Source organism: Ziziphus jujuba, chromosome 4 (genome assembly GCF_031755915.1).
Source record: "Ziziphus jujuba cultivar Dongzao chromosome 4, ASM3175591v1".
Taxonomy (NCBI): Eukaryota; Viridiplantae; Streptophyta; class Magnoliopsida; order Rosales; family Rhamnaceae; genus Ziziphus; species Ziziphus jujuba.
In genome coordinates, this window is record NC_083382.1 from 27,262,044 (window position 1) to 27,278,380 (window position 16,337).

General features: G+C 35.1%; 2 protein-coding genes across 10 annotated transcripts; both read right to left on the reverse strand.

The window, feature by feature from the left end:
• Positions 1–399: 399 nt before the first annotated feature.
• LOC107416576 (histone acetyltransferase HAC12) lies at positions 400–9,369 on the reverse strand. 5 transcript variants are annotated; one of them, XM_048471999.2, is made up of 17 exons: positions 9,133–9,272; positions 8,832–8,911; positions 7,954–8,171; positions 7,695–7,797; positions 7,107–7,389; positions 5,910–6,655; positions 5,055–5,336; positions 4,701–4,976; positions 4,024–4,152; positions 3,666–3,866; positions 3,366–3,508; positions 2,943–3,246; positions 2,384–2,523; positions 1,903–1,981; positions 1,391–1,780; positions 926–1,146; positions 400–774 (listed from the first exon to the last, which is right to left on the reverse strand). In XM_048471999.2, exons 3-17 carry the CDS (start codon positions 8,154–8,156, stop codon positions 699–701), a joined length of 3,576 nt encoding a protein of 1,191 aa, XP_048327956.2. In that variant the 5' UTR covers positions 8,157–8,171; positions 8,832–8,911; positions 9,133–9,272; the 3' UTR covers positions 400–698. The 5 variants fall into 5 exon arrangements, with proteins under 5 accessions (XP_048327956.2, XP_060672191.1, XP_048327953.2 ...); XM_060816208.1 differs by lacking the exons at positions 8,832–8,911; positions 9,133–9,272 and adding an exon at positions 9,319–9,369 and having other exon boundaries at positions 7,188–7,389; XM_048471996.2 differs by lacking the exons at positions 8,832–8,911; positions 9,133–9,272 and adding an exon at positions 9,319–9,369.
• A 727-nt stretch (positions 9,370–10,096) lies between these two features.
• Positions 10,097–16,091, reverse strand: LOC107416574 (uncharacterized). 5 transcript variants are annotated; one of them, XM_048471861.2, is made up of 10 exons: positions 15,648–16,088; positions 15,225–15,272; positions 14,193–14,839; positions 13,902–13,983; positions 13,662–13,737; positions 13,016–13,096; positions 12,513–12,649; positions 11,864–12,116; positions 11,427–11,490; positions 10,097–10,942 (listed from the first exon to the last, which is right to left on the reverse strand). In XM_048471861.2, the coding sequence occupies exons 3-10, from the start codon at positions 14,794–14,796 to the stop codon at positions 10,314–10,316; spliced, it is 1,926 nt and encodes a 641-aa protein (XP_048327818.2). In that variant the 5' UTR covers positions 14,797–14,839; positions 15,225–15,272; positions 15,648–16,088; the 3' UTR covers positions 10,097–10,313. The 5 variants fall into 5 exon arrangements, with proteins under 5 accessions (XP_048327818.2, XP_048327821.2, XP_048327820.2 ...); XM_048471864.2 differs by lacking the exon at positions 15,225–15,272 and having other exon boundaries at positions 10,097–10,936; positions 15,648–16,091; XM_048471863.2 differs by lacking the exon at positions 15,225–15,272 and having other exon boundaries at positions 15,764–16,088.
• Between the last annotated feature and the right edge of the window lie 246 nt (positions 16,092–16,337).

Below are 16,337 nucleotides of genomic sequence, written 5' to 3' on the forward strand. Positions count from 1 at the left end.
GTGTTAATTTCATATTATAAGGGGTAAAATGCAAAAATGATCATATTATAAGAGGCACTGGTACAAAAATCCCTTGTAAATATAGAACAACAAATTTGGTTTTTGCATGTCTTGTTCCACTGGTAAAGTGTAGATTTGCAAATTTTTTGTCTGAGATTGAATGTAATGAACATAACATCTTTGTATTGTCTGGTCAAATGCTCGAACTTCCAACAACTTTAGGTTTAAGTTTGACTAGGTTTGTTAGGAGGTCAAACAGTTAACAATGGTTGCTGGAAGATAGATGAAGGCTGGGAGAGAGTGGTGGCGCTGCTGTACATGGAAAGCACAGTCTTTTTAAAGGTGTGCATCATGCATACATGCAAAACAAAATTATAAAACAAACTCAGTTATAACAGCTTGTGTGAAATATCTGCGCGCTTCTTGTTACTACAAAAACAATGGTAAAAATTATTCGGATTTACAGACATATTCATTGGGAATTGGTGATCATCTACACAACACATCCCGCATAATGGGGGAAATTTAACATTCTATAAGCCTTCACAGAGCTCCACTCAAAACTGTGAATGTACTACTTATATTTGACAACTTGACATTGTACGCTAGGCAGTTGCTGTTGTTGATGGTCCTTCTAAATCTATACACTTAAAGACTAATCAACTGTGTAAACTCTAAATTTGATGCTTCCTCATCGGCTAATAATGCAAATCATCAGCTCTTTGACAGGTTGCAGATTGTAACACCCGCATTTTTGCATGCCTTCTCATATCCCTACAAAATTAATCAAATATATAATTTGAAAACGAGAAAGTTGTAGAGTTGCAGCAAGATGGACAAAAGAAACTGAAAATTTCTTGGAAAACCTCTTTTTTTTTTTTTTTTTTTTTTGGGTAAACACTAATGTGAAAGTATTTATACGTACATGCAACGTGGTACCCTGCAAACTGGCTCTCCACACCTTTTTGAGTGCAAACACAGACACAACCAAACCTTCTTACAGTGGCCACAACCCCCAGCAACCCGAACAGTGCACTTAGCGCCATGATGAAATAGATTTTTTGTTTTAGGGCAGTTTGGATAGGAGCAAGCTTTGTCTACATGGCACTGAGATGCATGTTGTATAACATCCAGTAGTTCCCTTACCTGCATCAACAATTTTAAACCATAATAAGTACATAACTTCCACCTCCATTAACAATTTTAAATAACTTCCTCAATCTTAATGACCTAAGAATGGAACTGAGCATCAATTTGTCTTGTATAAAGTACTACCGTGCCGGTCACCTTAGAGTGACCCATAGAAAACATTTGAATTTATAAAAATTAAGATAGTACTTCTATGATTAAGCCACTACTCTAAAAAACATATAGGGCAGAAAATTTATACCCTCCATGCATTTCGTCGTGCCTCTTTTCTCTTGACCCAGTGACTAACTATTGAAGAATGTCGACTCAATTTATGAGTATGACATGAATCTCCTTTTTCTTGATAGCATGCAGCACAAACATCAAACTCTGGACAGAGTTCACATATCCAGCTGGGGTCAACCGCAGCTTTCTTAAGGCAGATGCTGCAGGTCATCCTTAGAGTTGACACAGTTAAATTGTGGAGATGATGCAGAACCATCATTGAGGAATGCTTTGCCTGGCGAAGTGTGTCAAACTGGTAATGATTCTTCTCACAAAAGTTCAAGAATGTATGCCTGTCCTCGAAGAAATCATTGTCCAATATAATATCTTCATCCTTGGTATCATAAGGCATGGTATCTGTTTTTACCTGAAAAGGAAAGCAAGTGATACAAATGGGCATAATTTGAATGGAACGTGAACAAAATTTTCCCAACATGGTGACCATGAAGAGAGTGATAATGGAATTTTGATTTTGATTTTGTTACTCACCGGAGAGAGAGAATGTTGTTTCCCATTGATAAAAGTGTGTGTGTTCCTCGAATATAGGCACTGCTCGTCATTGTGACATCTGCAATATCAATTTGTAAGAGAGTAGGTATAAAATAATTCTACCTTATAATCAAGTTCTTCCAAATCAAGCAATACACTAAATGACCACTTTTTTTCTTTTTTGATGTCCTTGAGTCTAATATTGTCCATGCTCCCCACATTTAAAAAAGAAGAACAAAAAAGAAAACTGCTCTAGTTGTTCTGAGAAGAAAGATAATTATAGAAAATGGCAACTGGAAAAGAACTAAGATTGATAAACAACAGTGCATGAAAATGAGAGGGCTGGCATGGAGACAAAAAACAAAAAAAAAGACAAAAAAAACAAAAAAAAAAAAAAGGGAAAAAATGAAAAAAAGAAAGGCAAGCTAACATATATCTGATACGAAGGAGAATGCAAAAGATCCTACAAAGAACTAGTTACCTTTCACATAGTTGAAAATTTTTGCACCGACTGCAAGACCATCGCTGTCCAGATAATATCAATTCATGGCAGTTTGTGCAAACGAACTGCAAGCAGATAACCATGAAGTCCTCTCTAACAGGAAAAATGTTTTGCCCCATCTATTGGAAAGAAAAAACAATGAGAGCAAAGAATAAGTAAGGGAGTCTAATGAACAACAAAGAAATAGATCTGTTTATACTTCCAAGGTCAAATGCATGCGCAGTCAGTTTTCCGTTTAAAATAAGTTTAAACATTCATGCTTCCATATATGAACATGTGTCAGTCAACTCAGATGTAAATCAGGATAAACTTTAAATGCTAAAACATATTTGTCAATTGGCACTCACTAAACTTTAGTTTTCTTACAGTTTAAGCAGAATATAGCAGTTATGAGAGAATGGTGAAAATTTTAAGATGTCTGCAAATATTGAGAATTTTTCGAGTTTCCCCGTCAGCAACCAAAATATCTTAAATGAAATTTATTTGATCACTCAGTGCTTTTATTAGGAGGATGAATTAAAAGGTAAGAAAACTTTACCTTCTGCATCAGTAAAATATCTTTGGTGTTACTATCAGAAGGATTTGTGAATCCCATGGCTTTTAGGGTTCTATTTTTCACCAGTTTCTTTATATTCACTTGAGAATCATTCCTAATTTCTTGTTCAATATTCCTAAGAACATCCTCAACAGCTCCAGACCAATAGTCACCATCAAAATATGGCAAGCGAGCTGCTGTGATCTTGGAGTTCGGTTGTCCACTAGGAACAAAAAAGTTATCATATAAATTAGTAGAGTTGACCACAATTTTCTCGTTGGCTGCTTTCCTTAGCATTGACTTATACCTGCATATGAGAAACAGTTGCAGATGATAAGAGGGACACATAAGCACATAAACACAAACACACACACACACACACATATATATTGAGAGAGAGAGAGAGAGAGAGAGAGAGAGAGAGACCATTGCCGCAGCTTATCAGACTTGGGTGTTCTCTGAACCTGTGGATGGCAATAAAAGATATAATCTTCTCCCTTTGATGGGGGGCTGGCCCATATAAAGCAGGTTGCAAAACCTTGTCTCTTAACAAAATCCAGATAACCTATCTGATGAGTCACAGACAAGCAAATATGTCATAAGTGGCCATTTTTTTTTTTAATGCAACTATACTTATTTATTTATTTTAATGTAACTATACCGACAATAACATCAGATATGGCAACCAAAGGACGGAAAAAAGAAAATTGGAATGAAAGAAATTACCAATATTTCATGGTAAACAAATGTTCGAAGAGGTTCTCCACTCACAGCTTTAATCTCTGGTCTCAAGTACTTTACAGAATCAAGATACGGGATATAAACGCAGCGTTGATTTGGATGACTACAATCTGAGCCGAATTCCTGGACATACATACCAAAAACACATACATCTACTCCTTCAATCTCCTGAAACAAAAGAATAACCTGAAATGGACAAAAGAATGTGACTTTAATTATACTCAAAAACTAGAATGTGACTTTAATTATACTCAAAAACTAACTTATTTGTGATACTGAACAGCGTGGAATTCAGCAGCGGATAACAAACATAGCAAACTTGTAACTGTAAAATTCATGTCACCTTTGATCTATATGGAAACTGAGCAGGGTAATTCCCATCTTCAAAGATATTCAGAAGCTTCTTCTTAACTTCTAATTTTTTCTCAACAGAAAGCACAACCCTGACAACAAGACCTTCAGCTCCTGGAACCTAGTAATCAATAAAAATAAACAAATAAATAAATAAAAACCAAGCAGCTCAACAGGATTATTTATCATAATCCTTTTTAGGCAGATATCCTAACAGAACCAAACATTGAATCTTTATCATGAAAAGGGGGGAAAAAAAAAAATTACTAAAGAAAACCATGAAACTTCGTTATTTGTTCTACAGACAAGAAGTATATCTTCAAATAATTCATCTGGTCTACTAGCTGTTTTTTCATTAAGTCCTTGATTTAGGGGATAGTATTATACTTTTTTTCCATTATTCAAGCATAGACAAAATGCCAACATAATCATGGGACTTACATAAGAGACCCACCTAGAAGGAAAAAGTAAACAAGTTCTTTCATTAAATACAAGTGCAATGGAATCTAAAGAAGAACAATTCCAAGTCAGAAAAGAAAGTTACTGAATTATAAAGCCCTGAATCCACAAATTTGTTTTTCCATACCTTGAAGCACATATCAAGCTTAGATGCAATATATGAAAAGAAAGAGACATATGGTAACTAAATGAATTTTTTTTGCTTCTTACCTCATCAAAGCTTTTTCCAGTAACTTTTGCCCTCTCTTCTCTCTCTTGCTTGAGTTGTCTAAGGAGTCTTTGCTCTATGTGGTTGCTAAGCATGGTTTTTGGCAGGCTTTTTGCACTGAAAGCATAGTTGGACTGGGGCAAGCTATCTCCACTTTCTATTCTTTGTAAACAGCATTTGGGACATAAATACTCTGCCTGTCCTTCCAGATCACTTTTTTCATTGAAGAGCGCACATATCTGATGTTGCCAGCCCTCACATTTATCACATTGGACCCACTGCCAGTGCAAAACAACCTTGTGGTGAGACACAGTTCTTAGATTCAGCAAATGAAAAGGCAGAATCATTTAACTTACCGATTCTTCAGTTTCCTCATCGTTCTTCATTTTAAAAAGTTTTGCCTTGGAAAAACACATCCCACGAAATGAGATATTCCCACCTCGAGACCACTTATAACATGAGGTACAAAAGCAATAATGTGTACCATTTTCACCTGGTGCATGGTAATACCTTTTGTTCTTCTTGATACAAGCACCACAACATGAACAATACATTGTTGCTGGTGCAAGAAAAAGCTTATCCAATGCACACAACTGACAAATATTCTCACTGTTTCCAATTTCTTTCTTCAAATTACCCTGTCTCAAAAAAAAAAAAAAAAAAAAGAAGAAAGAGAGAGAAAGTTCATTAGATAATTTAACAAAGTAATGTAAGACTTTAAATATGGGTATGTCTTTGTTAAAAATATTTGGAGTCCCTAGCTGGACAAATTCTTTATGCTTCTCATGCAAATAAAATTTATGTTTATCTGATTTTTATAATACTAGCACTAGCTTCTAAAGAGACAAGGAATGTCTACTAAGTGAAAATGGCTATTGATGCAATTAACTGAAAACAGATACAAAAAGAAGGTCTGCTGGAGTGCAACAAAGGCTGCCAATTGCACCACCAGAGGAGGATTATAATTGAAGGAGCTAAAAGGAAAAGGATAGAAAAAAGGATTTATCAGGTGACATTATGACTTAATAATTAACAGAAGATATGACCCTTCACATAAATGGTGAAAAAGGGCATGAGCAAGGAAATCAGGTGACTTAAGTGTTATCACTGTTATGTTCATGCACATGTTTAAATTGTTTATGCATGCATTAGGAATAATGTAAACAACTGATCACTTGATGAAAACAAAAATGCAACTTCAATCTACCAACCTGACCAACTCTAAGACTTGAGATATGTTCTTTAATTTGGTCTGCTGTGAAAAATTCAGTTATGGACACACCCTTTATCTTTCGATTCCCTGGATTTGTTGATTTAGCTTCTAGTACTGGTTCTGTCTGGAAGACATCATTCCTGTTCTGCGCTTCCTTTTCGTCGCAATCAACACTAGGTTCTTTTGGGAAAACAAGCGCACTATTCAGCTTCATATTATCAGAAGTCACTTCCGCCTTATCCCCAGTCTTACTACTGTTCGTAAGGTCTGTAAGGCCTGTATCCTCTGGGCTATTAGTAAGTTCCATAGAAGAAGTAGCCACACTCTCCTGATTCACTTTCTGTATAACTTCAGAATTAACAGATAGTGGAGACTGAACCATCAGTGGATCAGAGAGATGGGAAATTTCATCGTTATGTATAGGGTATATTGAATTATCCATCTTTGAGCGTTTTGCACAAGGTTGCACATTTTCAGAAGAAAACCCATCATAATCTCCAAAGCAAAAACCTTTCAGGAAGGTATTTGCATGTTTCATATTTGGCTGAAGTTTATCAGTAGCATCGAACTGATTATCTGGCCCAGATATGCAATCATCAACTTGGCACTCATTATTGTGTGCTGTTGAATGTTCTTTAGGGATTGACAAACTTGGACAGGAAACTACTGATTCTTCTCCTGAGGTAGATGGAAACACAGATTGAGCATCCAAGTAAATATCTTCCAAATAACCTCTGAATACACCTGGAAAATTAACCGTTGGGTTATAGAGAGGATTAAAGAACATGAAAAAAAAAAAAGGGACAAACATAAGAATAGGTAGTGAAGTGACAAATCTAACCAGATACAATTCCTGCAGAATTTGAGTGTAAGGAGGAAAAAAAAAAAAAAAAAAAAATCTCTCTACAATTCTGTGCAGGTTGGTAAAAGTAAGAGAGAATAGTCAAGTTTTAAATCACATAGTAGGATTGATGGTTAATGAATTTTTGTCAGGAAAATAAGTTGAATAAAGCATTTCTGCAGCATGGGTGATTTGGTCTTTGCTGTGTGACCATAGGGTATTAAATAAGGTATACATGGATTCCACATTACCTAGTCCAATGAAAAATAGTTCCTGGTTGAATATACTCAATATCAAGTATAAATTAAGACTTTAAAAGGTAGAATAATTTTGTATTAAGTGCATGAAGCATACCTGCAGCATTATGCTGCTTTTGAACAGGGCAGCTAAATGATGTATTATTATTAAAATTCTCTCGAGGAAATAAATAGGCACCATTAGTGGCTTCATCGCCAGAAAACTGGTTCCCTTCAGAGTACATAGAGATGGATGAATTCTTGTGAGGATAAAGAAATATATCATTGAAAGCCTTCCTGATCTCCAGTTGACTAAATGTTGCACAATCCGGATCATCCACTTTAGGTTGGAGTAAAATTAACAACCGATAAAGTAGTGTGTCTGGGTTCATGTACTCCTCCTGCAACCATTTGAAAGTACAATTTAGGGAAAATAACGTGTAGTTTCATGAAGTTCCAACTAGAATACTAGAAAAGTTCATCTTAAAAGGTTTAAGTGACAATCTCATATTCAGCTTGTTCATTTTTTTAGGGAAGCATTTAAAGGTATATGATAACCCTGTTGACATAGCTGATATCAAACATATTTTGAAACTCAACCACTATGCGTTCAAAAGCAGCAGATAATACCAAAATCCATAGGAAATACAATTAAACGAAAAGAAGTTTTCACATCAAATTGCAATATATTATGGGAATAACAGACCTGTGAAGAAGCTTCTGCAAATAGCCGGTTTTCCAAAACAGTCACAAAATCAGATACCCACAGTGCCCCCCCACAATATGTTTTCAGTGACAAGATGTCAGCACTGCAGACACATAAAAATAAAACATATTTGATGATATTAGTACTGCTCAAGATTTGGCAGGCAGTTTCTGTCACATATTCACTCACATTCATAGAACTACAAACTTCTAGACGAATCTCAAAATGCAGTTTAATAATGCCAACTTGTGAAACTTACATTTTATTCTTCATCAAATAGCGAGAGAAGCTAACTCTAGGATTGTCTTTACGCCAATCCATCAAACCGCATCCCTGGAATTTTACGGATTGATGATCTAATCTGTTCTCTCCATGCTGGAATAGACTTGGAGGATTCAGTAAATTGTAGTTAGTTATCTGGCCAAAGGCATGTCTTGACATGCATCCTTCTACATCCATCATGAGGGTTGATTCAAACTGCAAAGAAAGAAAATTATTATAGCTTAAAATTGATACATAAGACTCCACTAACTATCTTCAAAATTTCATGCAATATCATACATATAGCGCACAAAGAAGGAAGCTACATTGCTGGGTTTTCAACAGTTTATCAAAAAGGAGTGCAGTATTTCTATCCAATTAATCCAATTACTTTGAATATCTAGTCTTGGAAATGAAAAAAACCTTTTTCATAGACCATGAACAAATAGATGTTGTTTGCCCTATTAGGTGAGTAATTTAACTATGCATTTTGACAACCCTTCTGTTTGGAATCATCAATTCATTCACATTACAAGTGGACTCTCTCCAGACACTGTTTTTAATTTATTGTACCTGTTTATTTTATACTTTGGGTTTCAAACATTTTAAATTAGCATAGTACCAACTCTAATTCCTGTCGATAAATTTTGCAGGCCAACTAAAAAAAAAAAAGAAAAAAAAGCGTTATTTGTCAGCTAGCTTAATATATTTACTTAATCATTAATTAATTTCAACTTTTTAATGTTCAGGATTCCCAATTCAAAATTCAAAATCCCATAAACCTTAGAGAATTATCAATTATGTCTTCCGATCCAAAGAAGAAAAATCATCAGCCAAAAAAGGAAAAAAAAAAAAATAGCACCAAATTTAAGCTACCAAAATTGTTCATGAACGTTGATCCAATTAACAAAGCCAATCATCAGGGTCTCCAATAACCTCCGGATTGCCCGAAAGCCCTAAATTAAAAGACATCCAATTTCAAATTCGCAATCATACCCAAATCAATGCAACAGGAACCCCGAAAATATAGATAAAAACAAAGGGAGAAAAAAAAAAAAAAGGGGAAAAAAAAGGGTATGGATGAATTTGAAAAAAAAATCAAAACCCTAATTTAGGAAAGAAAGAAAGATAAAAAAAAAAAAATTAAAAAAAAATTAAAAAGTTTTAGGAAAAGGACCTGAACGGGGGTTTGAATTGTCTCCGAGTTTTTTTTTGGTTTAATTAATTCTTGGTTATGGAAACTTGTGCGATCGACAGTCGCACACAGTGGTGGGCCAGCGAGCACCGTTCTCTTTTTTCTTTTCTTTTATTATTTTATTACAAACGGACTAAAAACAATATGTTTAGTTGTTCGCTTCCGTACCTTTTCTTCCCCCAGTGTACGGAGTGGAAGTGGCATTGGCCGTAAAATCCTAAATCTATTTGGCTAAGGTTGTCTTTCTAACTTAACTTTGCTTGGCTTCCACGGCATTACCTCCTCTGCAATTTGTAATTTTTTAACATTATTTGTCGCTTCGTTCAACGGGCTGATATTGGATGCCCATGTTGGTCAAATTAATCTGGGCTTAAACATTCTAAGCCCACATATGCTGGGCTTTAAAAAATTTAGAACCGGATCTGATCCGTACTTTTTTTTTCCCCTGTACTTTTTTGTTTTAACAAAAACAAAACTACGACAACAATTAGTACGATGTCAGAGCAGTCTACTGTAGTGTACCTGTCAGGCTCTTAACCGCCGGATCTCTCTACTTCCAAGTCTGAGTTTCCTACGACTATAGGAAACGTTAATTAAAAAAAAAAAATTATTAAACCTTTGCAAGTTTGCCTCTTCTTCTTCTTCTTCTTCACAAGACTAAATTTTCAAGCACAAAACTTAGTAATATCGATCGTTTTTACATGTTTCATTGGTTTTAAACAATATTATATTACTACGATTTATGAAATTGAAGAATGTGTATTATAATATTTTAAAATGGGAGGACAGAATTGTGCCCAACGAACATTCAACAACCGTATAACAAAGATTTCTCCAAATGCCACCTACATATATTTGGTATCAATATCAGATCTGCAATTCCTTCAAAAAATGCTTAAGGGCCTAGAACAAATTGAAAGGAAATGTATGACATCTTGGCGATCGATTAAAAAGGACAAAGTAACCGGTCATCTGTATGTATAAAAGAAATTGAAGAATCAATACTACAGTATACATTACATAAATAAAACCATCAAAGTCCATCTAATTTTATTTGTTTTTTGTACAGGCCTCTTCTAATTGTTACAGATGAATAAACTAGTCTACAAGTCTTGTCAGGATAGCATCTTTACAATTTGCAGTTACAATCATGTTGAGTTCGCTTACCTTCTACTGTAATGGCGATGCCTATCCCGCATACTATGAGTTGAGTAATCAAGATCATAGTCATTTATACTTCCATCATTCCAGTTTTCATATCTACTGGAGCCATAGTCAGACAAACGTGTATTTGGTAAAGAACCATAATGGACATGGTTTGAGTAACCTTCATCAACCAAAGAGCTTCTTCTTCCTCGCTCCGATTGAGACCTTCCTGACATAGGGCTTCTTGGTCTCAGAGTATTACCTCTGGAACTGGGAGAGCTGTAACTGTGATCATAACTACTGTATCTTGGGTAACTTGACATGGGTGGGCTAAAACCTGATTCAACACCAGGAGGGCCATCATCTCTAGAATCCCTATACAATCTTTGTTCACGATGATGCCCTCTGCTTACAGATTCTGAAGAATGATTCAATCTACGGTGTGATTGGCTTCTCAGTACAGCTGCCCAGCGATCCTCATCAGCATTTTCTGGGATTGGTGCATTTACTCCCGGAAATTCTACAGTCATTTTCATTTGTGGTTTGGAATACTCTTGTTCAATAATTTCCCCATCCTCCTGCTCTTCTTTAATTTCTCCATCAGCAAATATTATAATACCTGATGGCTGATCCTCATCATCTGGATCTAGAAATTCCATGACAAGTGGTATCATCTCAGAATCAATTTTAACATGTGAAACAGAAAAGCAAGAGCTACTAACACTGTGACATATAGACAACTATTAAACATGAAGGAATAGAAGCAAGACATAAGACTCATCTCCTAAGCAAGTAAGCTAACTTAAGTGGAGGTCATCCTGGCTTGCCTAATTAGTTGCTTTTCAATTCTTATGCATTGTATTTGTTCTATAAATGCTGAATGGGAAACCGTTTATTCCTCCTATTTTTTCCATTCATTTTTCTCCCTCTCTTTTTGAGGGGTCCCAGGAAGTACAAAGGGGATAGAGAAAATGAAGAACACTGGGGAGGTGGGAAGCAAAATACTGTGTCTATTTGTTAATACCAGATTGTACTTTTTCACCAACATAGACATTTAAAATGTTGCACCTTAAGATTGACAGAACAAAGTGAAGACAGAACCATGAATTGGAGGAGTTTTTCTCATTTACCTAGATATCCTGGAGGATATCCAATTTCTCGCATTCTGTTAAGCCAAGGAGGTGGATCAAGCTCCTGCATAACAGAGGAAATAAATAAATAAATAAATAGATCAAGATGTAATGAATAGATATATCAAGTTGCAATGGAAAATTTAACTTCGGGAAAAAAAATAAAATGAAATAAACATATGCAAGTTCTAAAATGTAAAGACTCCATATGAATTTATGTATTTGTCAAAATTAATTGACAAGTGAGTGATTAATTAATTTTTCATCTGACAATAAATAAATCTGGATTCCTGACAATAAAATGCATCTCATTGATTATCTTACTGGTATAAATAATAGGAGTTTAATGCTACATGGTTAACAGAGATTTTTCCTTGACATGCATCATCTCATCCAACATGAAAATGGTTTTACAAAAATAGATTAAGTTACATTACCCCAATACCCAAAAGCTTCCGTGTTTCAGTATCAAGAGCTCCTGGCCTCAAACCATCAAATTTTCCAGCTGGTGAATTCTGATAATATCGAGTAGGATTACGTGAACCAGAATTCTGGTTTCGCTTTGACTTATGATTTTTGCGAGCATTATTGACAGCAGTATTGTTACGAGGCTTTGGACAGGTTTTCAAAGAATGACTATATGAACCACAATTGAAACAACGAGCAGCTTCACCTATTATCTCCAAGCCTCTATTAACATTTGAGGGGAAAATAAAGGCAATGCATTAGCAATCCAACTGATTTGAAATTTGGTTCATGATATAGCTACTAAACACTCTACAACTCAGGCTAGCATTGACAAGGAAAACTACATTTAAGATGCTAAGTTTAATTAAAGAGCCTAGTAAATATAGAAACATGAATACTGACAATGAAAACAAAATTATTTAGTTGTAAAATTCAAGTTGACAACTAGTACTTTATGCATCAAACTCAAAAGAAATATAGCCACAGTGTGCATCAAGAAATCAACAATCTCCTTGACCAAGATGCCAGTTATTACAGATTCTGTCAGTCAAGAAAGTTCATAATGTGACATTATAGTTATCTTGACAATGCATTATATGATAAAAAATGAGTCTTTACCCCTCTAGATTACTTGAAGCACCCTCTGATGTCAAACCTAATGCAAATCCACGATCATATAGGGGAACAGAGTTATCATCCAATGGAATGAATTCCCCATTCTCCTGTTTTGTTTTTTGGTTGTCCATCCAGAAGAACTGCAGACAAAGTAACACTTCAATAAAAGCTTCAAACATAAAGCAAGAAATCTCTGTTTCACAGTGGGCATATAGGCCAAATATAAACAGGTAGCAAGTAAAACCACTCAAAGTTCAAAAAGCCTATAAAAAAAAAAATAAAATGAAATGAAAGAAACGAAAGATGATGACAAAGAAAAAATGTGTACAGGTGCTGCTTCTTATGGAATTGTATGGTTCATTCCCTTTAAAAGCGTAAATCATTCTTTTCCACCAAAGAGTTGGCATAAATTCAAATCATAGCTCCCCATGCAAGTCTCCTTATATTAACAATTGATGACAACTTTAAAGTCTGAATACAAGAAGGATGATAAAGGGGAAACTCACCACCGCAGATGTATTTTCCAAGCCAATATGCAGAGCAGGAAAGAATGTCTCTTCACCTGATTCTAACACTTCAGCAGGATCCTGAACAATACATGATCGACATAATTTAACAAGAGTTCAGATACCCACAACTGAAGAAATGAAACAATTGCATGTATGATTTCATAAAAGCACAAAATCAAATTCATAATTTGGTCAACTAATCAAAACGGAGAAAAGCTGATTGGTTGAGCATATTCACTTGATAGATAAATCTTTGATCTTTGTTTATGAAGTTGCAAGTAGGTCTGATTAATAACTTAACAGACTAATCTTAATAATTGATTAAGATTATTAAGGACCTAACTCTCAGTGTAACACCAGCTCATCCAATTTTTAATTGTAATACAGCTAGACAAAAGCAAAAGCCAACCAATCATCTAAATAAGGGAAAATTTTAAATTAAAGATGCAGGGGGTTCACATCACTGTAGTTCAACTGGAACAAATGAACTATCATCTTTAATGCCAAAATTGACACTAACTTCATACTTTTTCATATACCTTTTCATTTACCTTCAAATTGTTTGCACTTAACATTCTAAGAAAGGCAGCATGTTAACAATAATGGAAATAGAAAAACCACACAGATGAAGACAAGCTCTTACTTGGGATGAAGAATCATGTTTAGCATGCCACTCTGACCATTGCTGTAATAACTCTTCAAGCTTAAGTTTGCTAGCTCTGGAAAACAAAAAAAAAAATAAAAAAAAAAATATATATATCAGCTGAGAAATAAACTAAAGAAGAAATAACCATACTTTGCTTTATGTAATCGTTAAGGAAATATCAAATCTATAAAATAAAATTTTTGGTCCCTCTTTAAAATGGTAATTACACCAACTAACCTTGTTATGGAATTATAGGTCACATGAACTGAAGGTTGTTGTTCTTCAAATGTTACCCTACTTCTTTTAACACCCGATATAGCTGGAAATTTTGAGTTATGGAAAGATAAGTTATATATAATAAATCAAAGATAAGAATTGATTCCATGGTCCCTCGCCTTTTTATGCATTATGCTCTCTAATGCAATGTTGACAACCACATCTGTGTTGCTTTAACGGTAACTTATTTGAACAGAGCTGAACAGTATGCAAGAAGAAAACCTTAAGATAATACATGTTGAAGAAGGATACAATTGCCACCTGTCTTGCGGGTTCCAATGGGATGGCTTTCATCTTGGACAACGAGGAAACCCTTCTCAGGGTGCATTCTAGCATTTAACTCAGCAATTCTAAGAGTTTCATTCATTTTGACGCTCACTTCCACATGGGAGGAATTCTCAACCAAATCCTTGTCAGGGAATGCTTTTGATATGCAGTGACTATCTGCACCTTGAACATCACCTTTATCATGTCCAAGGTTCTCACTTATTAATTTACCTCTTATATCTGCAGGAGTACTACGCTGACGATCATTTTGGATGGTACCATGATTAGAGTTATGAATGCCATTCTCTTGAATTCCATAGCTAGAGTTGCTCAAGGCAGGTATGGAGCTTATGTCCTCAATTTCCATATCTGAATCATTGTTAACCAAATCCTTTTGAAGGTTTGCTTCAGGCATAAATTGACCATCCTCATATTGAGCATCACTCTCATGTCCCATCTTATCCTGGGAAGTAGTCAGTTGAGAATCTAATTCGCCAAGCTCATGACTGCTACTGCCATCGTATTGACCCTCATTTTCACCACCAGAATCAGTACATGCAGGAAGACCAATAAAATTTTGATCTTCCATAATGTAAATGACGAAGAAACTTCAAAGAGGTCCAACAAGCAAACTGCAGATATCACTAAATGTTATGAAAGATTAACATTGAACCAGGAAAAACAGCAGTGCATCACCCTCCTAAATAAGCTAATTAATAAAATTAGTATACACAATTGCACAAATTACTCTTGTCGACAGAGTCTGAAAAATATATTGGATAGCCTATTTGGTTGTAAAGCAAATGAAAAGTATAAATTTTAAGGATAAGCATACAGGCTACAACATACTCCTCATTCAAAATTCTCATAAATTGAGAATACATAATCATTCCCTACCATACTATTTAAATGCTATCATTCATTCACTATTCATCATAAAGGTGAGAGATCCAATAAATTTGAAAAGATTAAATTTATGTTAGCTTTTGAACTTTTAGTTTCAAAGTAAATACTAACCTCATAAAACCAGCTCCTAAAAAAATGATTATTCCCCCACCCACGCACCTACCCATCCACACAGATTCATTAATGTTAAAGTTAGACATAATGGAGTCATTATTTCTTCCCTATTCTCACATTTTCTCAGCAACCAACCAAACGAGGCATAAGAGACGTAAGAACAAAGCAAGCATGATAATAACCTAAAATTCATTGCCAAGCACTCCCGGGGCCTTGACATCCAATACAAGAAAAATCACTTCAGCTCATAAAATTCAAGCAAGAGAAAAAAAAAAAAAAAAAAAAAGCAAGATATTTTATATTTTTAAGTAGTACCAAGACCCTAAGCTTCATTAACAGAGAAACAAGAAAGAAGAAAACAGCCATGGAAAATTCGCAGAGAATGAATTGAACAACCATGAAAATAAAAAAGTAACGTACCGTTCGGACGCTGGGAAAGTTGCAGGGAAAAAGAAAAAGCAAGATCTGATATTTTTTTTTTCTTCCACTTTCTTTACAAAGAAAAGATTGAATTAGGGTTTCGGAATGGGGTTTACCTTGAATTGCTAAACTATTTATTCAAATATTAGACACTGATTAAGGGGGGAAAAACCAGATAGCCCAATCGCTCAGATCAATCAAAGACGATAGATCTTCCGGATTTTTGCTTTTTATTTTTTTTATTTTCAAAATTTTTTTCAAAGCGAGAAAGAAGGGAGACGTTGATTGGGTGCGATGCGACGCAGGGTATAGCGGTTCGCTTCGTCAGATTCTTCAAAGAAAGAAATCTGGCCGTACACCTGGAAAATAGAAGAATTGTGTCTCTGACTACGCTGGCGGCTCTCCCCGGTCTTCTTACTTTACAAGAATGCCCTCCCTTTTTCTTTTAAATTACTTCCTCCTTACTCATTCGACAATTTCTCACCGTCCATTTGCATTTTACATCTTAATCCCCTCCCCCCCCCCCCCCCCCCGGCGGCCGCCCGGCCCCCCAAAACAAAAACAAAAAAAAAGAAAAAAAAGAAAAAAAAGAAAAAAAAGAAAAAAAAGTAATATCATGTGTCAAAAATATTATTAAATAAATAAAAATTTTGAAATATGTGTCCCATTCTATGAAAAATATATATCTAT

Excerpts from the sequence above, each read along its gene's own strand:
- LOC107416576 (XM_048471996.2), bottom strand. The coding sequence starts at position 9,354 with ATGCCACTTCCACTCCGTACACTGGGGGAAGAAAAG. Across the intron at positions 1,982-2,383 it reads AATTTTCAACTATGTGAAAG|ATGTCACAATGACGAGCAGT; the intron begins GTAACTAGTTCT and ends TTGATATTGCAG. Across the intron at positions 775-925 it reads TGCAGGGTACCACGTTGCAT|GGATATGAGAAGGCATGCAA; the intron begins GTACGTATAAAT and ends TTAATTTTGTAG.
- LOC107416574 (XM_048471863.2), bottom strand. The coding sequence starts at position 14,796 with ATGGAAGATCAAAATTTTATTGGTCTTCCTGCATGTACTGATTCTGGT. Across the intron at positions 13,984-14,192 it reads CCGCAAGACAGGTGGCAATT|CTATATCGGGTGTTAAAAGA; the intron begins GTATCCTTCTTC and ends CAAAATTTCCAG. Across the intron at positions 12,650-13,015 it reads TGGAAAATACATCTGCGGTG|TTCTTCTGGATGGACAACCA; the intron begins GTGAGTTTCCCC and ends CTTTGTCTGCAG.